The sequence below is a fragment of the Accipiter gentilis genome, chromosome 12, assembly GCF_929443795.1.
Source record: "Accipiter gentilis chromosome 12, bAccGen1.1, whole genome shotgun sequence".
In the NCBI taxonomy this organism is placed as follows: Eukaryota; Metazoa; Chordata; class Aves; order Accipitriformes; family Accipitridae; genus Astur; species Astur gentilis.
Genome location: NC_064891.1, coordinates 30,632,978 through 30,658,195, shown reverse-complemented (window position 1 = coordinate 30,658,195; position 25,218 = coordinate 30,632,978). Strand labels below are relative to the sequence as shown.

General features: G+C 39.6%; 2 protein-coding genes across 7 annotated transcripts in view; one reads left to right on the top strand and one right to left on the bottom strand.

Moving 5' to 3' along the window:
* Positions 1-604: 604 nt before the first annotated feature.
* On the bottom strand, positions 605-21,852 carry YTHDC1 (YTH N6-methyladenosine RNA binding protein C1). Of its 6 annotated transcripts, none has more exons than XM_049814725.1 (18): positions 21,744-21,852; positions 20,008-20,142; positions 17,674-17,775; positions 16,730-17,058; positions 16,245-16,599; positions 14,870-14,959; positions 14,310-14,363; positions 13,587-13,681; positions 11,565-11,673; positions 11,351-11,468; positions 10,181-10,265; positions 8,111-8,277; positions 5,506-5,588; positions 4,022-4,058; positions 3,890-3,929; positions 3,723-3,785; positions 2,008-2,142; positions 605-1,317 (listed from the first exon to the last, which is right to left on the bottom strand). In XM_049814725.1, the coding sequence occupies exons 1-18, from the start codon at positions 21,769-21,771 to the stop codon at positions 1,093-1,095; spliced, it is 2,250 nt and encodes a 749-aa protein (XP_049670682.1). In that variant the 5' UTR covers positions 21,772-21,852; the 3' UTR covers positions 605-1,092. The 6 variants fall into 6 exon arrangements, with proteins under 6 accessions (XP_049670682.1, XP_049670684.1, XP_049670685.1 ...); XM_049814727.1 differs by lacking the exon at positions 20,008-20,142 and adding an exon at positions 20,143-20,234 and having other exon boundaries at positions 21,744-21,831; XM_049814728.1 differs by lacking the exon at positions 20,008-20,142 and adding an exon at positions 20,143-20,206 and having other exon boundaries at positions 21,744-21,829.
* Positions 21,853-21,987: 135 nt separating this feature from the next.
* Positions 21,988-25,218, top strand: part of LOC126044690 (transmembrane protease serine 11E-like) — a 51,002-nt gene continuing 47,771 nt past the window's right edge. The window contains exon 1 of the mRNA XM_049814758.1: positions 21,988-22,245. The gene's annotated coding sequence lies outside the window, so the exon portion shown is untranslated. The remainder of the gene's footprint in view (positions 22,246-25,218) is intronic.

Genomic DNA, 25,218 nt, shown 5'->3' with positions numbered 1-25,218 from the left:
AGGTATGATTATGGCCAAGGACAGCCTCTCAATAGCCCAAAGATCATTTGATTAAGCTGAACATGTAAGGCCCTAGTAACTCCGATTAGCCACAGGAGCTGTAAGTTGACTACTTCACTGTGGAAACAGAAAAGCAATTACCTTTTGTTGCAGCAGTCCTTTTCCTAAATTCAGGCTTCAGAACAACTTCACCTATCAGAAGAACCTTTAAGCTATTCTTGAACACAAATACTTTCCTAGAACTGCCAGAATCTATCAAAGCTGGCAAACTTAGAAGACCAAGAAACCCGATCTGGAGTTTTGATCATTTCAATAGTTACCAATTTATTTTTATAAAAAAAAAAAAAAAAAAAGGTAGCAATGTAGAATACAGCAATATTTTCTGGTTCCACACACGCAGGTTGTGAACATTCCAAGCAATGTGTACATTTTTGGAAAGAGACTAGACAAGAGAATTGACCAAAATGTTACTGAACACGGGAAGATTTTTAAAAAAGGTTAAAAATTAGGTATCAATAGTGTCTTCTTAATATTGCTTTCATTACTGAAGACTGAAAAAACACTTGACTTTACAGATAGGCTTTAAAAAGGGAAGGGAGAACAAAAAAAAAAAAAAAAAAAAAAAAAAAAAAAAGGCTGCTACAACACTGCCATACAGTCAAATAAATCATACTTCAATATTTGCATACTTGATAGCAGCATTCTCCCACTGAACCATGTGAAACTACAGGAAGAAAACATCAAAGCAAAAAAAAAATATGGCAGTTATCCATCAGTATTCAAAAACCTAGAATGAAGTCACTAAGTAGATGAACACTTATTGAGAATTAATCAGTATCTACATTCTTAGCTGTTTCCCATTCTGCTCCAATAGAAACGCGAAGTTGAGTGTCAGCTTTGCGCATTTTATTTTTGGCCGATTTGAGTTTTTCCAGTTCATAGTTCACTGCATGCTTGGAATAGAGAGGGTCATTATAAATCCTTCTACACAACGAACTTTAAGTAGACAGCTGAAAATAAAATGTACTACTTGTAAACACACAAAAAAATACAAGCTTTTTTTGTTTCAAGTGAGCACTGGTTCCAGATAGATTATCTTCGGTATCTACCTCTTTCACCTCTGTCTCTGTCCCGGTCACAAATCCTCTCTCTCTCCCTTTCCCGATCACGACCTCTGTCACGTTCTCTGTCTCTTCTGTTATCTCTAGGACGGTCCCGTTCCCGCTCTCGGTCCCTCTCCCGAGGTCTGCTTCTCCGACCGCTGACAACTGCTTGTGTGCGACGAAGAAAGTCATCTACTCTCATGTCATAGTCGTGCTGTGATGAAAGGACAGCTTTGTTTATTTTCTTTCCCAGATTAAAATCCCCTACTTTCCCTTATCTGTAAGGCTGGTCGTAACTCTGGGGAAAGACCAGTATTTAAATAAAAAAAAAATTTAAAAATTATGTCCAGCATCCATAAGCACAAATTTCTTCTTTCATCTTCAGGGCAGCACCATGTCTGTGCTTCCACTGTGCAGAAGCTAGGGTCAAATGTCAGATACCAGCAAGAGACCTGACAGCTAAGCAGCCTTCAAAGCCAGCTAACAGAAATTATTTAACAATCTACCCTGTTTTTTGATGTGCCTGTAAAAAGTTACAAACCACAAACTTTTCTGCTGATAATTTGTTTATGCATGAGTGCAAGCATGTCCTTATTCAAACTGGGCTTCATCACGAAAAGTTTCAGAACTAGACAGCTGGAAGTCATTTTAAGCACACACCTCAGTTTAAGAGTATGTTCTCAGAATTTTGCACTTCTACATCACCTGGGAGAGAGAGGCTTTTTGAAGATGCTGGAAGTCTGTAGTCAGTCTAAATAACTGATCTTTCCAATGAAAACTAATACATGTCTTAAAAACACAGTTTATCAAAGTCAACAAATCTCAGGTTAGGTTACATCTGTACCCCCAAATTCCTACTCTGGCCTGCAGACTCTCCTCCCCCTCTGTCTCTGTGGGCACTTACTACTCGTTTGTCTCTGTATCTTGCTTCATGTGGTACAGGATGATGTCCTGAGTATGGAGGGTGAGCTTGAGGTGGAGGTGCATGGTGCTGATAGTAAGGGTGGTGTGGTGGCTGCTCCATACCTGGATATGGTGGCTACAAGAAAGTTACAGTAAGTTTGTTGAGTGTTTCAAAACAAAGGAATGCACACAAGGCTGAGCGCTGGGAATTAAGAGCAGAGGTTACTTTCATTCAGATGGAAAACATGACATCTACATCTATTCAATCACAGCCTCCTAACTGAATGGCAGACTATTTTTCATTAGGTTGGCATGCTTTACTACTTCTTTACCATTGCTTTTTTAGAAGTTTGCCCAACACCCTCCACAAACCCCAAACACGCCTTCTTTCCATATCTGCCTCAAAGTGATACTGTACATAAAACTTCTGCTACTTAAATATGGTGGGTTTTTTTTTTTTATCCATGCATATGGAACGTGGATTTTGTCTGAACCAGCAAGTTCTTAAAGAAACGAGTCTTTTTAGTGCCATTGCTTATGAATATATTTCTGTTTTAAATGAACAAACTTGCACTGCAATTATTTGACAGAAGGCTAGCAGATAATTATTTTTTTTTAACAAGACATCTCTTGCCTGTTTCCATTTCTTCAATCAGCAAGGCCTTTCTTTCCTTTATTACTGAAGCATCTTTACTTGCATTGCTGTCACAAAGGAAGTAGGTGGCAATGCTGGATTGCAGCATGACTACTTGGACAGCATTCAGGATGGGAAGAAGGGAGAAAAAAACTGGGAGCTTCTAGAGGCTTAGCTGTGTTTGAAAAACCATTTTCCTCCCCATCTGACCACTTCACTCACTTCTGTCAATGACAACAAACCGGAGTTGTGCTTCAGCTGAGAAAAATGATAGGCTATAGCAGCACCTCTACATCTGGCACTGCCTTTTGCTCATTTGCAGCATACACTAGAGCCAAAAGACTCATTACAGTTAACCAAAATCAGGACCTTCAGGGCCAGAATTACTAAATATAACCAAAATAACTAGTTGTAATGACTGTTCTTCTTGATATGATGGCAAAACCACAGCTGTACAAGTGAACTATCAGTTAATTGCCATGTATGTAGCAATAGATATGTACGCTCATACATATGCTCATCTGACTGGAAAAAAGTGCATTTCAGTGGAGGCTGCAATACAGCAAGACTTATTTTGATTACGTTGTGCAGTACATTCTGCTACTTTCCTGCATGCTTCACTGCCATAGCCAAAAGCAAGCCACTGCACAACAATAGAGCATGCCAGCCCGTTCCATGAGCCTCTGCAGCAAGTCCACCTCTTTGACACCTTTGCTGTTTGAGAGAAAGCCAATTACTATGAATACTTAGCGGAGTACAAAATTTCATCACGCCCTCTTGTCTAAGTTAAAGGAGGGTTCTGCTATTTCCTCAGAGCTTTCAGTTCCTTGTAGGTTCAAACCAAGCCAAATTCCTGCTGCTGTACTGCTTACTAGAATGCTGACTACTGCTGAGAGCTAAGTAAATTACAAAATACATTATATAAATAATTTTTTCCCCTAAAAATTTTACATACTTACAGCAAAGATACATTCTACGAAAAGGGAAGAGTTGAGCACGCATTGATATGCTAGGCTCCTCTAATATGGAACAAAAAAGCGCCATATTCTACAGAGAAAAATTGAATTCAACAAGACACAAACCATTCCTTGCCATGGTGGTGGTGGTCCCATGTTGTGGAATTCCCTCACGTAATCATTGTAGGACTAAAATGAAAGACAGTAATATTAACATTTGTGATGAGTGTTCTTTGGAAGCGCAGAAAGCTGAATATAAAAAGTTCCCCAAAAGTCTGCATGCACCAACTTACCCCATTTAAAAATACATCTCGTCGAACTCCTGAAAATCGTCTGTTGGGAATAAAAATTTGTAGAACTAAATCCAATTTATCCATACAGACAAGTTACCAGGGCATAAAATGAATAATATGAACACACCTTACCTGTCTACTTCAGGATATCTGGGATCCTTTATATACCCTGTTCGAACATCAAGCAGTATTAATTCAATTTACCATCTCAAGTTAACAGTCTTAAAAAATATACTCATTACAAACTGTCCTTTCATTTTGTGCCAGCTATGAAGTTGCGTCTACCTGCCATTACCCTTGCTTTCAAAATAACTCTCAAAAACTTACTTCTTGTAGACAGTACAGAAAAACAGTATAATGTAGTGGCAAAAAAATTATAAAGATATACCCACAGGAACTTGCACACAGTACAAACAAACATGCAAGGGGCTATCTGTGCAAATAAAGACTTGAATTTTAGTCAAACGAATTGGGAATGCCCACAAATTTGAAGGGTACTGTCCCTTGGCAGTGAGCATACGGCTGTTACTACTTACTAGCTGTGTATTGAGTAGAATGTGTTCATCTGGGCAACTCTTAAGGCTGATTGCCTAATAGGTTTTGGACACACTGTTACACAGAAAATTAAAAACAATCTAAAAAACATCCGGAAAAGCCCCACAGGGCAAAGAATTCTTACAGCTTTAGTAAATCCCAGTAAGTAAACTTTAAAGAGCTCAGTAAAATGGTGCAAAACACCAAGCATGCTTATGCTAATAAAATAATGCTTCAATATTTTACGAAATTTTGTTCTGTACTCTAAACAATGGTCTTGGAAACCCAGGGAGCAGCAACAACACTCTTTTTGCATCGAAGAACACAGTCTTTGCAGTTAAGCTGGACAGATAAAGGCACGTTCTTAAGAAAGATTTAGAAATCTACTACTGAAATAACGAGATACATATCTCTAATAGCAGTGAAGCAAGATTCAGTAGACTAAAAGTGACAATTTCTTAATAATTGCTTTCTGAAGAAAAAACACAAACCTGCAATATTACCAGTATTGTTGCTGCATTACCGCTGCAAACATTTCTTTCTGGAGAACAAAATTCCTTTCTCAAACTCATCATTAGACCCTCTTATAAAATGCAGTGAAAATTCCCCCTCCCTTTCTCATGTCAAGCTTGTGAAAAAACTCTCTCTTGAAAACATAACCAAATGTCTACCATTATCTCTAAACAACAGGCTGCTAGTCATGCAATCTCAGCTGACTTTCCCAGTTGGAAATTTGTGATAAACATTTTAATTTGATGATTAGCGCATTGACAAGTAGGTCAAACCAATTCTTGTGCCCCTATTAACAAAGCACTTGAGAGGATCATTCACAACAATGTACACAATTCTAAAGCTCTTAAAAGGGCTCAGCCTGTATTAACTCAGTGCTCTTCTCTCAAACCAGTGAAACAGTGTCACTGACTTCTGTGAGAGGTGGAGTAAACCAGCAGGCAGCACTTGGGACAAGTCCCATTTTTATATCCCAGTCATACCAGTATTTTACTTTTGAATTAATGAGGATACGCTAAAAGAGAAAACATTTGTGAATTGGTGCACACAAATCTTCATAGTAAGATATTAACCTGGTCTTTGGTGAAACTCAGGGGGATAGTCAATCCTTGGTTTCTTTCTGCTGTTATGAATATCATAATCTTCTGGTCGACGCCTACACAAATTAGATATCAAAGATTAAACAAGGTTGCTTGGAGCATTCGTCACAGCAGAATACCTCACAGGAATAGCTTGAGCTGCCCAGGTTCTCAATTAAATCATTCTGAATTTCATCTGCTTCAAAATGTTCTACAGCTTTAAATTTGAACTCAAATAATCAAGAACAGCAGTCCAATTAAATACCCTCCACTGTTACTTTCTGGCTACAGGAGCTTTGGTAGTTAAGGAAGGAACTCTACCCAACTGTACCTTCATACCAAACAAAGTGTAACAAATTTGTCTAAAACAATCTCAGACTTAAGTTTTAACATTACACTTTCCACATTACATTTTGAAACAACCTATTGGATAACAAAAGAATTTACAGAACTAAATACAGTGAAAATAGATGGCAAAATATATAATCACAGTCAGAAGGCATGGACATTGCTGTATTTGACAGCTATGGGCTAAAGAATTCTATAAAAGGTCTATTTCCATAACATTTATAAATAAAACTGCACATGCTTTGTGAAATTGCTTCCTTCACTGTAGTTTTTCTAACTGGGTAGGCCAGTGATACTATTTCTAACAACTTCTGTTCTATGCAATTTACCAGCAATGCATCGGTGCCTTTTACAGAAAATTTAAGAACACTTAAGCTTCCTAATAATTAAAATAATTGGGGCTCCTTTCTATAAAACAGCTCTTTGATGGAAGAGATGTTATTTTTAAGAACTTCGCTCTCTGGGAGGAAGTTTGATTATAAAACAGTTACATTCCAGTTGCTGTTACGTTTAATAAAGAACTGAAAACTGGCTGCTAATTTTGCTCCACCAAGGTACATAAACATTAATGGGAGACTCCAGTGCTAACATAACAGTGTTTCTAAACACAAAGCAGCTACAAATCCATTCCCTTCCCCCCCAGCAATATAATTCCTTATGACAAGACAAGAAATCAACACTTTCTTATATCGCTTAATTACTGTGCAACTTGCTTGCTGAGTAACAAGCTCATTTATAGAGTCATTTCTCCTCCCCCTTCCCAATTTCAGTCTTTAAAGCCCACCATACCCAGTTACTAAGCTTTTTAAAACGAAAGCAGATTCTTTACTATGAGCAAAAAGCCCAAAAACCAAAGCAGTTGCATCTACAGCAAAATCAGATCAAGGAAAATAAAAGCTGGTGTAAAGAATAAACATACCGCTTTCTTGTAGTTTTGAGAGTGCATTTACGACCGGTATAAAATATGATAGAAACAGTTCATATAGTAGTCCAACTACTGACTTTAAGCTGTAAGCCACATACATAAATGGAGGCCCTGGCAGGCTTGAGAAGGTGTGGTGGTGTTATATGTATAGTTTGCAGTCCATTGCAAAACCTTCACTTGTATATACTTTATTGCACTGGAAACCTCTTAGCTTAACTTCAAAAGCCATCTTGGTGTTCAGTCCTTTAAAGCCAAAAATATGGGGGCGCTGCCAGGTTTCCTCCTACCTACTCGTTACAGTGTCCTTTTTTTAAGCTCAAGGAAATGGGGACTCTTGTTGGGTATCTGTACCTACCACAGGATGTTTCCACAAAGAGGAAACTTAATCAAAGGTTTCAGCCCAAACCATACATCAGTCTGTATGCAAAATGGCTACACGGGGAAAAGGTGTTTGGCAGGAGGGCTAATATCAGTTCTTTGCAAAGACTTCTCCAATTCTGTAACAAGTTATACCCCCTTTTTTTCTGGAAAATGATGTTAAGTTCATATAGCAGTGATCAATAACCATGTCGATCCTCTAAAAATACTTTAAGTCCACAGGTACTGCCAGCATCTGGAAAGGTTGTATATACAGACACAGCAACAGCCATTCTTTTTGGTTTGTTGCCGGGTCTCCAAGGGCCACTTGATCCCTTTTGGAAAGAACCTACTGTTTTCAGAAGCTCAGCAAGATGTGTGAATTCAGTGGTTACATGTTAGAGAATATTTGGCAATGGGGTTAACACATCACGGTGACACAATTTGAAACAGTCCCAATAATGCTCCTCTTGAATATCAAAATAACTTAAATATTTTATCCTCAAAATGAGGCGGCATCTTCTGCAAAATTCTAAGTGATCCTTATAAAAGTCCCATATTTGATAAGGCTTATCCAGAGACACACCTGAAAGAAAAGGCTTTTACAAGATATTAACACATTTTTGGCATATAAATATTTCCTTCTCTCCATCTAGCCTGCTTATAATCAAGCCAAGCTTACCTACATCTAGCATTACACGTTACATTATCTCAGTAAATGATCTAGTCTAAACTAGACAGCACTTTAAGAGCTTTTTTCTGCAAAAGCAAAGATCCCCATTTTCCTCTTGAAAAATGACAGACCGGGGAACCATGTGAAATCCTCAATGAAGCCACAAACTTGTCCATGCAGCTTGATTTGAGGATTTTCTCTCTTCTTTATCGCAGGGAAAGCTTTGACGAATCACATTCCTCCATCACGTTATTCTGATACATGTGCCTATTATCAGTCCAAAGAACGTTTCTAACCTTCCCACGTCCCGAACAGGGTCTCGACGGGATGGCCGTCCTCTTGATCGGGGTTGTGAGTGCATTCTTCTCTTGTGCCTCATTTTATGAATGACTTGATACAAGTCAATACTTTCATCAGGAGGGAAGAGAAGACAAAGTTGGGTTCCGCATTCCGGCTCAATTTCCTAGAATTAGTTAGAAGTTCAGTAGTAGTTTATAAACTGAAGAAATGAAACTCTCCCCAAATACATTGACAACATACATAAAAAAAAAAAAAAAAAGAAAAAAAAAAAAGACACTTCGAAGAGATTTCAGTATCACTAGAGACAGAGCAAAATTCACTTACATTACCTTTCACTCTTTAGGCACTACTTAGAATTTTCATAAAATAGTCCAACACTTGGGGCAACCATATCTTCCCATGAGACATACAGGCCACATCACTGTTTTGCTACAAAATCAGAGGACTGTTTTTCATCACAAAGAAAATGATCACCTATTACAGAGAGAAAAGTGACACACGTAGGAAAAAAATCCATCCCAGCTTCACATATAAAGCCATGGCCTGACAAAGTTGACTATTACCACTCAAAAGTGAGTTCTTCAGTGTATGATAGACAGGTCCATGAAAATACAGCTCAATGCTTGACAGCAGTCAAAACAAGCAAATCGTGTGGTCAGGATTATTAGGAAAGGAACACAGAACAAGAAAGTCATTATACCACACTGAAAGTCCATGTTCCACCCACACCTTAAACGCTGGGTGCAGTTCTGACCCCTGCATCTCAAAAAACAGCGGGGCAGTAGAAATGGAAAAGCTTCAAAACAGGGCACCAAAGATAACTGAATGAGTGCAACAATTCCTACATGCAACGACTGAGCAGGTCAGGTCTCTCCAGCCTAGAATAAAAGAGGATTATGTGGGGTATGGGGGAACAAGATGGATACAATGGGAACGTCCGACACCATGAGCTGTTTTGGAGGAGAGAGGGACAGCAATCAGCTTGTTGACTCCCCCTTCCAGTACAAGAACTTAGGGCCATCAAATGAAGCTAGCAGGAGCCAGGTGCAAAATAATCCAAAAAAGCGCTTCTTCAACCTGGTGACTAGCAGGCCTGTGGAACGCCTTCCCAAAGGATGTCGCAAATGCAAACAGGTCAGTGTACACATCCTCAGAATAGAGATCCATTCAGAGTTACACAAAATGTAAATGGATAAACAACAACCACTTCAGGAAATAAGCCGAGTTGAAAAGCAGGGAGAGCAAGCATCAGGCAATGCTTGCCCAGTACCTAACAGCACAGCAATTTTATGAAAAAAGATGAAACCCACATCTAGATTGCAACTCTACAGTGAAGTGGACAAAACATTAAAAAATTTATTTCCTTGACCATATAACAGAAACGAAGTTAACTGAAATACTTTTTTTTTTTAAGTTCACGATGAAAAACAAGACCGAAAATATTCTTTACTTCTGCCACCCAACAAACTGAACATGTCTGTGGGCAAAATAACACACAGAGCCTACATTTTCCATACAGTATGGGGATTATGCAACTCCCATCTTGCCTTAAGAAAGCAGAACCTGTTATTTTAGTCAAGGCTGGGCTACTTGATGACAGCAACATACCTGCACTCTGGTATGCCTGACCAGACAAAGAGCCACCCCACTTAAAATTTACTTAGCATATACTTTATAATGGTAGAGTCTATGCCCTAAGCAATACAGTATATATAAAAAATGCAACGCAGAACATAGCTGGAAACACCAGAACTTGCTCTTAAAAACTGATGCTATATAGGTTTGCACACCATATAATGCAAGGCACGTTACATTTCAAATCCAAAATATCACATAGTTTTGAAGCATCAAACACTGCTTATCCACAAAGATGACAACAGAATTGGCACCGTATTGTTTTCTGTTTCCTTCTTCCGCAATAACATTAGAAATAAGCCAAGTGCCTTTGTCACAGAACTCTACTGCAAGTAACAACTGATCTAAAAAGATTCCACATCTTCTGTACATACAAAGCTGAAAGCAAGCACTAGATGTGGGTCATAGAAAAAAAAAATAAATTAACAAACCTGTCCATCGCGTCCAATCTTTACTGGCTTATGTTCGTTCCAAGGATTGGTCAGGTGAGCAGACTTAGTGAACGGCAATTCACGCCTAAACATGCAAGTGGCATCATTTATAGTTTTGCCTCCATTTTTTTTTAAAAAAATTTTAAAATGCATACAGCAGGACATTACACACAAAATAATCCTGTTACCCTTTGCACTGTCAGGTCTCTGAATGAATGTATTAGTACATAATAAGTATTAGTAACCGAAGATTTCCACTTTGACTTATTCCAGTATTAACTAGTATAGACCATACCATTACAGCTTATCCTACTGAAGAATTGTTTTTTTATCTTATTGTACAATATCAAGATCGTGCTTGCTTATTATCTCACCATCTGAATATGCTGACCAGTCTCTACGTGAGGTGGTAGCTCACGGTACCTACTGAAGTAAATGCCTGAGCACCTGACCTAACTACGAAGCCAAAAACCACTTTGAGCTTGAGGTGGGAGTCAGTAACTTCCAGAGGACCTTTCCAACCTAGATTTTTCACTAATTCAAAGTCTCGCCTTCCCTGTATTTAGTCTTCCTGGCAGCCCAAAGTGCTTGTACAACCATGCAATGTACCTCACAGGACTGAAACAGCTCTTTTTCCTAAGAGAGGTTTAAAATCTTTTCTGTAAAACATACTCAGTTAAATCAGTGAACGTACTGCTCACAACCTATACGTTATGCAAAATATCTGTACTATTTCCTACATTATTTTAGAACAGTAGCATCTTCTTTGTTCAGTCAGATAAAGACAGATCTGTCCTCACAGGATTTATTTTTTCTTTTTATCCACAGCTGTCTATTCAAGTGAGCAGCTGTTTTTATTCAAAGACTTCAGAATACAGTTTTCTGGTTTCAGTGCAATAGATCAGTGAAGGAACACAATCAAGTGTTAAAAATCTCTAAATTAATTGTCTACATAAAAAACCCCCATATTTTCTACAGTGCATGTCAGGTACAGTAACACCTGACCCAAGCTCAGTAACATAGAGGCATGGATTTGGGGAGATTGGAGGACAGATCTCTGGTTGAATTGAATTTTCAAAAGGATTCTGTCAGCACTGGAGTGAGTAATACACATAAGTGGTATTGTAATGCCCTGTTACTAAACAGCAACATAAACGAACAATTACTTGCCTGCAAATCCAGTCAATTTTAAAGACACCTCCCAACATTTTTGCATTCATTCCTGCAGGCAGCACCCAGTGTATAGGAGATCCTCCATGATGGGACTCTGAAGACAGTCTTGCAAATCCTAAAGGATTTCACATGAATTATAACAAAGACACAACAGAAAAGCTACTGCACATAAAACTTTCACTTACCTTGGTAATAGCTCACTTTCCCTTACCTTGGAATTTGCCACTCTCTCTTACAGAAAATATCAAAATAACACTCCTCGCTGATCTAAATGCAGCATTAAGCTTCTTTTCATTCACTGGAAGTGTCGACCATACTCCCTAAAACAGAACAACCCCCCCCCACCACCACCAAAATGTAAGAGTTCATCTCAAGTGATTTAGCTAATAGAAGTCTATAGTGCAGATGAGGAAAACAAGACCAAACTAGTGTTCTGGGACAGAAGATAATGGAAAGAGAGAGGTATTGCTAAATTCAGTTCCTTCAGAAAATATTTTTAGCCTGCCCCATAAGAAAACTTCTAAAACACTGGCTTTTCAATCCCTTTTTGAACACTGCAGATGCATTTAGAATATCTATAATTATAATTATAATGATGGACAGATATATGAAAACCTTTGCCTTCAGTATTTTTAATGTATGTTTTAAGTGACTTTGGGAGTTCATTTATTATATAATACACACAAATTATGAAAAAGCAGCAGCAGATAGACTGAAAGGTGGGCAGGCAGACTTCAGTAACCTTCTCAGTATGACAGATTTGTTGAGGACAGGTTGCAGACTGTAAAACTCTTTTAGTGAAAGGCCAGAAACATCAAAGACACCAGACCAACATTTTAAATTGGTGAGATAACTTAAAACAGTTTGTTCAGCCACCCACATCCCCACCCACTAATTCCTACCTTTTCCCTTTCACCAGTCATTGTATAGCCATGCACAATAAATCCTAATTTGTTTTAAGGTACCAACTGAGCTGAGCTGCAGAATACCAGTTTGCTGTATTACTTTTCAGCAACATCAGCTCCCCAATCCATTCTCTGGGAAAACTCAGAGAAGCTTATGCTGGTTTAATATGTTCAGAATTCAGCCTCAGAATATGATCTGGGAACTACCAAAGAAAATGTTCCTCCCCTTCCTTTTTTATTGAAGATATGTTCTCATGTCCTACTCTGTGCTCAGATTAGTGCTTGCCTGACTCAGACAATTCATTAGAGTCACCAGAGAACTACTTGGGTTTTTTTACTAGCTTTCAATCAGATGTGTATTGCTTTAGGCTGCTTGTGAAGCCCTGTTGTGAACTGGAACTTATTACATTGGCATCACAAAAGCCAGTTTCGTGAAAGTGCAGTGGCAAAGCACTGACGCCTATACACTGAGAGACAAAGCATCCACTCCAAGAACTTCAGGAACAAGTATACTGCTGCAGCCCCAAGTATGGATGAGGCACAGAAAGGATATACTCCTCTAAAGAGCTAAAGCAATCACCAGTTAGAATGGTGTTCGCTGCACAGATCACACCCAAAGCTGGGGGCGGGGGAGCCAAACCTATCCAGGATTTTTAAGATTCATGTAATTGTTTTAATGCTATTCTATTTTAGAAAATCTTCATTAATAGAATCACCTACTCCATGTATATTGTACAACAGCAAATCAGTTATTCTCTCTACAAGCTGTTCCAAATAACACATGCAAATACAAAACCACCAGTGGCCTAGTGCCATTCCTCAGTAGCTGAAGTCCAGTGCACTGGAATCCCTCCCAAAGAACTCCCTTACACCAGCACTACTAGGCATACATTTCTGCAATAAAGCTTCAGATCCCTGAATCAAATGAAAAAAAAAATTACTTTTATAGTATTAGAGGAAAGCCAAACCAACCTTCTTAACCTCCTCACAATACAGCGATATGAACAAAGGTGCTAATGAAAGGGAGAAAATACCATCACAGTATTCCCAATAGAGGTTGGCTTAGGACATTATCAAACAGACCTTGAGGCTCCTTTTTAACCCTACTCTTATCAAGACAAATGCCTGATGGTCTAGAAACTTTTCTAGGTTACAGTGGAAGATGAATAGCTACACTTGAAGAATCAAGGAACAGCAGCTTTCATCATTGCCTTTACGAAGATCTGAGTGATGGAGAAAAGAATGCATCTATTCATATGCTTTACTATAGTAAGGTGGGTGTGTTTGAAAACAGAAAAAGTGATCAGTTTGAAGAAAATTCAACATACCTTTGCTTTAGCAAGTGATACGTTTTCATGGTTATTACTCTTGATGAGAAAGAATCTTGCATCTTGGAGAATGTATTTAAGTTTACTTGTTTGGTCTGAAAAAACAAAGTGTCAAATAAGCTGAACTGTAAATGTTTACAGTTGTCAAAAACATTGCTTTGCGTGTAGATAGTTGTTTGTTTCCTTCAAAATACACTGTATCCCACCCAGTTCCTACCTATGTATTATCACAGTCAACCACCCAACTTGAAACTTGAAGTCTAAGCTGTAGAGCACAAAATGCCAGGGGAAACCAAATCAAAACTAAAACTCAGATATTCAGGTAGAGAAAAAATAAAATAAAATCAGCATGATTCAGTGATGTTCCGATATACAGGACTTATATACAGGACTTATTTCCTTGCTTAAGAAACTTTAGATAAATACTGGGTAACATTTGTATCAGCACGAGTCATTCAACAGAGAATGCTGAAATGTTCCTCTTTTCAGATGTAAGCACTTTATTTTTTTGCTTTGCTGCCTCTGCAAGGAGCAAAGTGACTGAACTTTTTGTGTATCGCTCTGAACATATGCAAAAGTAGCTCAAGACTCACTTGTTATGCTCAGAACAATTATGCGCTCAAACTGATTTATATCGGAACATTACTAATTACAGGTAATTTAATGAACAGAGACAATGGCTTGCTATGGGGCATGCATTAAAAATTCAAATTTAAATGATACCTTTTTGGACAGCACGAACGGAAGATGATAATTTCTCATGCTTCTTTTCTGAACCTGTGTTTAGCCAAAGTACATTTGTTCAGATTGAGCCTTAATAGAGATAATATACAATTTCTACAGCCTTGTCACATACAATTTTCATTCATGACAAATTATGCTTTCTGGCGCGCACCCACACACACAAAAAATACTATTCAATGTGCACGAGTGTTTTGTTTTGGTTTTTTTGTTTTGGTTTGGTTTTGGGTTGTTTGGTTTGGGTTTGTTTTTTTTTTAAATAGTATTTGAACAATTTCCTACTCAGAAAACTAGTCACTGAATCATCATCTTCCAAGTTTAAAAAAAAAAGTGAAAATTCCACTTAAGCAACAGAATAGCATTAAAGTAATAAGAAAGCCTACATCCCCCCAAAGGTATCCACACACAACATGCCAGAAGTCAATACCAAATTATACAAAGCTACGTACCCCATAAATCTCTACAGCCAGTTACATTTATTTTAGATTACACATTAAGATTTGATGCAAGTCAGGATGACAAGCAATGAAAGGAAATAATACCTGCATACGATTCTGATGCAGAACTTCCACTTCTGTCAAAAACAATCGGAGAGATACCTCTAGCTCGCTTCCTCTCCTTCTTTTTTTCATCTAAAAAAACCCCATAACAAATAAAAGCAGTAATTTAAACATCAAGTGGCAGGCAAAATTGAGATAAAAAGTGCTGAGACAGGAAAATAACATCTGTAATAGCGAAGTTAGCATTTGGCCTGCATGTGAAAACTGCGGTTGCTGCCCCAAAACTATCGTGCACAAAAGAAGTAAATGCTAATTACTCAAGCTTTTCATTCATAAAAGGAAGCCAAATGCCACAAAATTAGTAATTCTGTGCAAGGTTTAGAGACACAATTTATCTCCTAGGTGTTTTAGTAAGGGTGGTTTAGCTCTTCAGCTAAATTTGCAACACAGAGCACAAATGGTGTTGCGATACTGATATGGGCTCATTTGCTCAGAGCTCAACAAAATGGCAAGAAGTAGGAAAACAAAACACTGTGGCACACAGGCAATTATTTCCACTCTTAGAAGTGTTATGTTATACTGTGGAGCTTTTTAGAACAGTTATTACAGCTTCACTTGTCTTTAGGTTATGCCTTTCTGTTCTCTAATTCCAAACAGCAGAGCTGAACCAAAAAAGGCATTATGTTAAGCAGGATGACCACCTATGGAACCTTCAGACAAGGAAGATGCACAAGAAGAATCTTAACAGGATTGCAAGCCACTTTCTTAAAAACAAAACAAAACAAACCAAAAAACAACAAACCAACAAACAGCCAAACCCAGAAGTATTTACGTCATTAATACTTCACGTCTGTAAGTCAGGACCAGTTATAATACACAACTGCAAAGCATGTGTTTCTCGTTTCTGCTTAAAACATTTCTCTCTTCCTAAGTTAGCCCTAATAGCTAATCATTTCAACTTAGTTTTAGATTTCCTATGCTGAAGGCAGCCACTATTTGAGATTCAACTATCCTTTCCTGGGGAGATGGTGCTTTTACTACACTGGTCTACTTGTTCACTCATCTAGATGAATACAGAACAGCTCAACACCAACTTAAAATGAATCATATGGGAAACTAAGCCATTAGATACTTAAGAAAATACGAATTCTAACATTTCAAAGCATTGAACAGCAAGGCCAAAGCAATCAAGAACAGTATGAATCCTCAGCATGGTAAGCCTGATATTCACAAGTTTTGGTGTCAGGAGATATCACTTTTCAGTAAATTTTTTCCTTGCCTATGGTATTTCATAATTAACACATTGACTTGTGCTACTAAGGCTTACTTTTGACATAGTCAGGGAGTGGTTATTTTTAAAAGCAGCTAAACTTTAAATGGCAAGGTATTGCAGATTAGCATGCTAGATGGTACCTACCTGATGCATCTGAACCAGACCCAGATCTGACTGACCCATCTGTGAAAGAGGCGGATTCAGAATCAGAATCACTGGCTTCACTTCGTGTGTCATAATCATTTCCTTCCTTCTGATCTCTCTCATCTTGTTCATACTCTTCTTCATCCTCCTCCCCATCTTCATCTACCTCTTCATCCTCCTCTCCTTCATCATCTTCCTCTTCTTCCATTCCTTCCTCCTCATTCTCTGTATTCCCTTGTTCAGAGGAACCACTACTGCCAGTCTCATGATCTGAACAATATTCCTCAGAGTTCACCTCTTCTTTAGAAGAATGGCTGGATCTGCTTGGTCTTCTATCCACATCATGCCTGATTCTCTGATGTTTAAAGAAAAAGTGAATCAGCAGTCATATAACATTGTCAGGATGCACACACAGTCCTAAGAATGTGCCTTATAAAAGTCTCATATAATTGCTTTATTTATAAGGCAGCAAGAATATTTAATACCTCTGAGCCATCTGGTGTAGAAGACTTTGCCCTTCTGTCAATATCCCTCTTCCTCATGCAAGTTTTTTCTGGTTGTCCTTTATAAGGTTCCCTGGAACTGCTGGACATGCGTGTCTTTCGATCACCATCTGGGCGCTTGTTTCTATCCGACCTCTGATACTCCTCATTCTTGTATTCTGATACTGGTTTTCCTTTTGTACTCACTATTCTCTTGTTATTGCTAACTGATGAACTAGGAGGCTTTGGCATCATCTGCCTCGATGAATGCACAGAAGGTTTTTGTCTCTTGCTTTCAGCGTTTTCCATCCTGTCAGTTTTTCTTTTTGATCCTTAAATAGAAAGAGATACCAAGTTCAATGTTAATTTGTGTATCAAACCAAAAACTGTGCAGAGGTTTCTACTTTAGGTAATTCCCCTGTTGCAGTCATAGGTAGCATATTCCAGTTGTAGGCTTTGCAACAACACTCAGAACTGCTTGCTAGGAACAGCTCATGTTCCGAAACATATATTTTACTTCTAAAGATCAATAATTTGGGCCTTGATAGGTGTTTTCATAATTTTATATATGGGAATGCTGAATTAAATGCTTACAGGATTGGCCTAAAGCCAAATCAAGAACTGAGCTGGGACCAGACTTTGGGACCCCCTTGCTCCATTTGCATTTCACTTTATGGAACAAAAAAAAGATGGTCATTTTCCAACAGCAAATGAATTCGCAACAAGCCAGACACAGCAATTGATTTTGAGATAAAAGGAAGCCTAGTTAACAGTTTGCTTGGAAGTTCAGATGAAAAAGCAGGTGTCCACGAAATAAAGACTTTCGGAACTCTTTCACTCTTTGAACCAGGCTGTAAGAACCACTGCTTCAAAGACTTTAACCCTAATAAGAAAGACGTTTTTTACCATTTATGTTCCGCAGGACATCCACTACCAAAGTCACCTACCCTTTTTCTCACTTTTATCTTGCTCGCTGTCAGGGTTATACAACTCATCATCTTGGTCAGGAGCATCAGTCAAAATGTCATCCAGAACATTCAGTTCACCATCTGAAAACAAACAAACAAAAAGTTAAAAACAACTATAAAGAGTCCAGATATGTAAACTACAGCAGAACTAGTATTTACAAACCCAAACATTTCCTTTAGGGTTACATATCTGCTGCAAGGCAAAAATTAACATCATCTTGATTTATTTCTACAATTTCAGCTGGAAGGATCAAGCAAAGCCAGTAAAAGAATTAAAATACACCACAGAATACATTTAGGCCTCTGAATAACGTCCAAATCGGCTGACCTACAAATGAAAGCTTAACAAAAGAGCCTGTACAAAATTTGAGAAAAAGGAGACTAGGAGATAGTCTGAGTGCCATAAGCAAAGAGGAGTAATGTCTCTCCTCAAAATCCTGAAGAACTTGCACCTGAAATCATCCTCCCTCCTGCTGTGCTATTTCTGTTGTCATTGCTGTGTTTGGAGGGCGAGTTTTGTGGTTCACCTACAAGTAGAAAAATCGTAACAGGGCAAGTTAACAACAAGAACATAAGCTAGGTCACCCCAGTGAAGAAGGGGAAAGTAGTACTTATTTGCTGCATAATTAATTCTGAGCTGCTTGGGGGGGACGGGGGGGGAAGTTACAACTAATTCACCTTGATTAAAAGGGCAAAAGTTTAAGAAAATTCATGCTAGAAGGAGTAAATGACCACCCTTGGTTACACAGCTTTTAGAATGCGTCACTGTTTCTGACTGTTTCACTTTGCCTGAAACCAAAGGGGATATATAGCGATTCTGGCAGAAGAAGGATTCACCATCTTTAAGACTGCAGATCTGTATTCCAAGCACTTTAAAAAGTAAGAGTGAAGTAAGCCTAAGCATGCAAAGCAAAAAATAACAGAAAAGGTATTAATTTTGGAACCTCATATTTCTTCTCCTAAACTCCGGAATTCTTAGCTCTTTCCACTTTATATTACTATGATTGATTCTATTTTCTGTGTTCAGGAAAAGGAAAGCAGAGCAAACTCCAAGGATTCAGCTAGTTGACAGTATATGTAGAAGACACATTGTACAACATTATAAAGTAGCAGGTAAAGACTCCTGTACTGGACGAAATTGGGGTAAGGCAGCAAACAAAGTCCTCCAGAGTTTGGCAACTTGTCTATCTCTAAATCTTGAAGCTGCACCACAAGAGAAGTTTTACATCTTGGTATTAAAAAAAGACACAATTCACACCAGAAAAAAAGTTAGTATTGTAATTGGATTTCTACTATACACTACTGAATCTGAAGTCAGCATGTGTGCTAGCTTTTCTGCTGGCATTTCTCCACGTTTCCTGTGGTAGAGGAATGCAAAAGTGGTCCCTGAACTGCACAATTGCTGTAGCTGATGCAAACAAAGCAGTGCAGAGAGAGGTGGATCAAGCCTTTCCCTGGCAGTTTACAGTTAGAGGGCATTTAAATATAACACTGAGCTGCACTGTAATTCTCTTGGGAACAGGCCTTCATGTTTGTAGATACCTACATATCCACAGCAAATATTCTTGCTGATACTGATGAGATACATAACAGTCAGATTCATGGCTGTGCAACTGCTAAACCTGGGCTACAATTTCCTGGCTTACACTCTGCTTCCCCACAGAAGACTAGGCAAGTTCAGAGCACAAGATATTTTTACTGGAGACTAATGAAAAAGAGGTGCATTAGGATTAGAATACTAAACATATCCCCCATCTCAGATCACACATGTTAAACCGTAGCTGTTTCCCTTTTGGTGAGGCTACAATACTTGAGTAAACTACATTGAACTTAGCTACTGCAGCAGCATTCAGAGGTGCTAAGACTCACATATTAGCTGGTTCAGAAATAAATGATAAGGAAAATTTAATGGAATAAGCAAGTCTGACACATACTTTCTGATAAATCCCTTCTGGGTTAGGTGGGCCTGGTTTACAGCTGGAACATGAAACAACTATGTAAAAGACAGTAGCAGGATGAGTTCCCTCCCTGTCCCGCTTCTGCAGATACATCTACCTGATTTATTTAAAAATAAATTTCTCAATTTATATAGCAGCCTGGTGATGCAAAAAGGGTAACCTGAACACAGAGTTCCCATCTCTCACTTGCATCGGGAATAATGCTCAACTGACTTCCACAGGATGATTCCACTCACTGAACTGTCACTGTTGGTGTTCAACTTGATGAGCTAAATTATCTCAGACAATTCAAGATAAGCATCAGGAAAAGCACAAAAAAAAGAAACAGAAAAACCGTAGAGGACAGATTTCTTACAGTTCATCACTGCTGAAGGGGGAAGGTCCAAATGAGTCCTTTTCGTTACAGACACTCCCAACTGGGCTCTCCTGCAACTCATCTTTTGTTGACTCTGGGGTGTGTTGGATCCTTCCATGAACAAATTTAACTCACCTGAAACAGCAGGAAAGTAACCTGGGGAGGCCATTTTTCCTCTGCTGGCCATGAGCGTTAAGATCTATTCAAGGAAGGGTCCAAGTAAAAATCTGATTTGGCAAACAGAGGAGATAAGACCAGGTGATTTCAAACTAAAAGGATATCCGAGATTTATTTCCACTTTTTAAAGCAGTAAAACAGCATTTCTCTTCCAAAAGGAGAATAAAAATAATGTCGCATTTACAGTAGAAATAAGTTCAGTTACAAACAAAAGTGCATGAACACCTGCTATTCAGTCAGAATCATCCCTTTCACAGGACAGAAAATTAAACCAAAATTAATATACAACACATAAAAACATTTCTTGTCTGCTACGCATGACTTGACCACTGTCAGTGATTAAAAAAAACCCCAAACGTGCCCCCCAGAAAAAAAAAATTCAAACTCATCTGGATAAATGATTATATGAGTAGAAATTTAGAGATGACAACAGTAAACATTTCAATTTCACTGTTCATCAATGGTGGCAGCTCACATCTGTTTTAACACAACCTGATCATATCCTACCCCACCAGTCTTACAATAATACTGTTAAGAATCAAGCACCAGAAATAATTTTACTTCTCAGTTCTAACAAAATCTAGTGGGAATTTTCCATGTGATCTAATTTCACAATAAATATTAGAGACAGCAAACTTTCACCACTCTGACAAAAACATTTTATGGACATCTATCCTGCAAAAAACTTTACATGAAATATATACCATACAAATCCAAAACAACGTAAACCAAACTACAACACCACAGTGATCCTTTACCTTTTTTGTAATACTACTACAATCTGCGCTAACCACCAAACAGCAATCTTCTATATCTAAACTTTGTTTTTACTACTTAACTGGATTATTTTGTGATGACTGACTCATATAACCTCACAGACAACATGCGGATCACTTCAGCTTTTGTGTACAGTGACAAGCAGTTATGAGTTGTGAATATACGTTACCCTGGAAACGTTCAATTCCTTTAATGCAAACTTATTTACCCACAGGGCCTAGAAAGCATAATTGACTGCAAAAAGCCGAGCAAAAATCACCAAAATAATACTCCAACTCAGCTGCTGCTTGCTAAAGTAACTAGGTCCCTCGGCACAAAATCCTGCAAAAAAATACGGCTAGGGATCAAAGCAGAAATAAACATAAGCAGGTATTTTCTGCGAGAAAATAACCAGTAGTAACCCACTGCCAAGAATGTTAAACTTACGGCCCACGAACTTATTCCTGTTCCCGCTGCTCAAGTCACCTTGCCCTGAGCCCACTACCGCCGTGGTACCACATTACGGCACGACGGCCCGATCACCTCCAGCACCCCAGCGCACAACAGGGACCGCTTCCTCACAGACCGCGTCTAAAGACTACGAAAATCGCCCTCGAAGAGGGCCTCCCGGTCCCGCCGCCCCTCCGCTCCCCTCACGGACGTCTCCCAGAGTGAAGGCCCAGCACCAGTAACCAAGCAGGCCCCGGGGAGGGGGGGTGGCTGGGGAGGGGGCGGTCCCCCCACCCGAGCCACCCCCCCTTCCCCGTGGCCTAGCCATCACCCCTACCCCTAGCACCGGATACCTTTTTCCTCCCGGCTATCAGCCGCCATCCCGCCGCCGCCGCCGCGACGCGTCGAGCACCTAAGATGGAGGCTCCCTCTTCCTGCACGTAACGATTCCCTCTTCCCAGAATGCACCGCTTTGTTTACGCTCCGCGCGTCGCAGGGCGCCGCGGGCGGAGGGGGCGGACACACGGTGGGCGGCGCATGCGCGGTGGAAGGCGGGGCGGGGCGGGGCGAGGGCGCGCGGGTGAAGTGGTCCCGCTGTGAGGAGAAGGAGGAGGTGGCGGCGGCGGTGGTGGTGGAGGCCTTGGTCTCCGTTTTTGTCTGTTGGCGGTGTAGGTGGTTGGTGTTCGGTGTTGCTGCGTGGCAGGTTCGCTTTAGACCGCGGCCCTGAGAGCTGTAGGGAAGGAAGGAAGGAGGTTTCTGCCCTCTGAAAGCGGGGGAAGCTGAGAGGAAGGCCGCATCTCTCGGTGTTCCTGTGCTGTTGTGACAGCTCTGTGAGGTGTTGGAGCTTTGCCTTGGGTCTTGAGTGGGGTAAAGTAACCGTGGCCTTTGCCAGCGTTAGGTATCACTGTTCCCCACGTTTCCTTTGGCTGTTTTGGTTTTGTTTTTTTTTTTCTCAAGCAACGTGGTTTGTTTTTTGGTTTTGTTTTTTTTTTTTCTTCCTGGTGGTGTTTAGCTTGTTTTGTAATGTATCTGTTCAAATATGAAACAAGTGTGCTTTGTCAATCCAAACTATATTTAAAGAAATTTGGGCTTAGGGCATGCTGCTTTCCTACCATAACCTAGATGAAAACTTAATCACTTCATCATAGTTACCCTTTCAGGTAGCTTGTGAAGAGGCCTGGCCACTTGAGTGGCCTTCAGTAGTTTATTATGGCTGTGTGTAACATGCAATTATCAAGTTAAGAGCTTGTTTTGTCCACTGTGGTATTTTAAATACTGTTAGCTGGCATGCTACTGTTACAAAAGCTCTACCTGCCTTTTTTTTTTTTTTTTTTTTCTTTTTTCTTTTTAACTGGTATAGATACATAGCAAGGTGATTAATGCTGTAGGCTAAATGATGATTTTTGTTTTAAGGCTGCAGATAATGGCTAGAGTAGCCTGATGGGTGCAGTCAGTCAACTCAATGCCTCGAATTCCTCCCTCCAGAACAATGCCGTGCCAGGATGCTTCACTCATGATATTCAGTGTGTGTGCCTGCGCTCACAGAGTGGGCAGGCTAGTAAAAATGTCTGGTCAGCACAGTAGTTGCTGGTTAGCTTGAGGAAGCACTTTTCCAGTGATGAAGGCTGGCCTGCAAAAGACACTTTATAACTCAGGTTGGTATTGTGCATCTCGCTTTGAAACTGAAAGCAAAGCCTGAAAAGAGATAAAAGCATCCCCTGAAGAACTGAAATATTTCTGCAGAGAGATGATAGAAGTTGGAATTATGTGAAGAGGTAAAAATTACAAGGTGATTGTGAAGCTTATAGAAAGAAATAAAGATACCTGTTCTCCAACTTTGTATTGGCTTCTTGATCTGATTGAAGGTTATTATTGCTGCAGTGCTACAACTGATTCAACATTTGCTCATCCTATGAGTCTTTATCCATTCTCTGGAGTTTTATTTTGTTAAATATGCAGGACTTGGCACTAGTAGTTTTACTGGCACTTAACCTCTTGATTCTGTAGTCAAAGACTGAAGCAATTCTTGTGTCTTGCATTCCTATCGCATCAATTGGATAAGCTGTTTGTGGAGTGACCTTTCAGCAACAGGCATGCACACAAGAAGTTTATTTAGCATGCGTTAGTTATAAGCATGCATTAGTTATAAGCAATGCCTGCATTCTCTAATCTTACTAGAAATTACCCTGTGGTGTTACTTTACTGTGTGTTTTGTTACTGATAAAAAAAATAATAATTCTCTATCTGCATGTAATCCACTAGATGGTGTCATTAACATGAGTTAAATGGAAGGACACTTAAACGGAGCTGCAGTTTATGTTGGTTTCTGTACTTCTCTTTGAATGTGCAGGTGCACCAAGACAGCCTTGGAGAAGGCTGTGCTTTAAAGCCAAGTGTGGTCTTTTTTGGTGGGTTTCATGCCTTTCATGTGGCACAAATTGGTAGTGTGAGTCTAGCACCTTTGCTCTAGTATGGCTGGGTTTTTTTGAGGTGGGGGGAGGTCTGCAAGTGAGGATAGCTGCTGATGCTGTTCTTAAGGGTGTAGTGGGTCTAGATAGACTAAACCATCTCCAGAGGTCCCTTCCAACCTCAACTATTCTTCTGTTACTGATGGCCACTTGTTCAAGAATTACAGGGTGAGAGAGACTCCTTAGTACAGCAAAGCAGCTGGTAGCTGTGGCTTCCCACATAGATTATAGTATAGCAAATCCCAATGGAAAGGAGGGGAGGGGCAAAGGGTGCTAACCTTTGTAGCGATTTCCTTTTAGTGCTTGCTGTGGCAGAGATTTGATAGATACACTTTTATTTTAGGAGACACATAATTGCTTTGCCCAAACCTGTTTTAAAAGGAATGTTGAAGAATTCCCTTGGTGTCTGCAGAATGCCTTTCAGAACCAGATTACAACAGCTGCTTGAAAGTTCTGCCCTTAAAATGGTCTTTAACATCTTGGTGTTAGCCCATTTGTCCATGGGTTTTGTGCAAGTGACTGCTGATAGGCATTCTCTGAAGACTGCATATTAGAGATGGGCCACTGTTGGGGAGTGACTAGGGTGACTGAGAATAATTGTATCTTGTGTTAGAGACGAGATTTGGCCCTGCATTTATGTCCAGGCCTTCTGCTGTCTGTCAAGAGACCGAGTGGGGATGGTTGCTGACTGCTCAAGAGGTATACTTTTGAAAATTATTTCTTTGTAGTCCTGTTGCAGCCTGTATAATTTGGAACTGTGGAGAAACAAGATGAAGTGGGGATCTTGCTTTTGTAAAATAGGTTAGCTTATCTAAGTGACATTAAAATGCAAAATCCACTGATTCAGAATTTGTTTTCCATGTTGGAGGATGTTGTGGTTTAAACCCATTCCGTAACTAAGCACCATGCAGCTGGTTACTCACTACCCTGTCATCCAGCGGAATGGGGGAGAGAATTAGGGGGGGATGGGGAGTAAAACTCGTGGGTTGAGATAAGAACAGTTTAATAGAAGGGAAAGGAAGAAAATAATAATGACAATAATAATAATAATAAAAGGATTGGAATATACAAAACAAGTGATACACAATGCAATTGCTCACCACTTGCTGACCAATGCCCAGTTAGTTCCTGAGCAGTGATTTCCCCCCCAGGCCAACTCTCCTCAGTTTATATACTGGATATGATGTCCCATGGTCTGGAATACCCCGTCGGCCAGTTTGGGTCAGCTGTCCTGGCTGTGTCCCCTCCCAACTCCTTGTGCCCCTCCAGCCTTCTTGCTGGCTGGGCATGAGAACCTGAAGAATTCTTGACTTAGTCTAAACACTACTTGGCAACAACTGAAAACATCAGTGTGTTATCA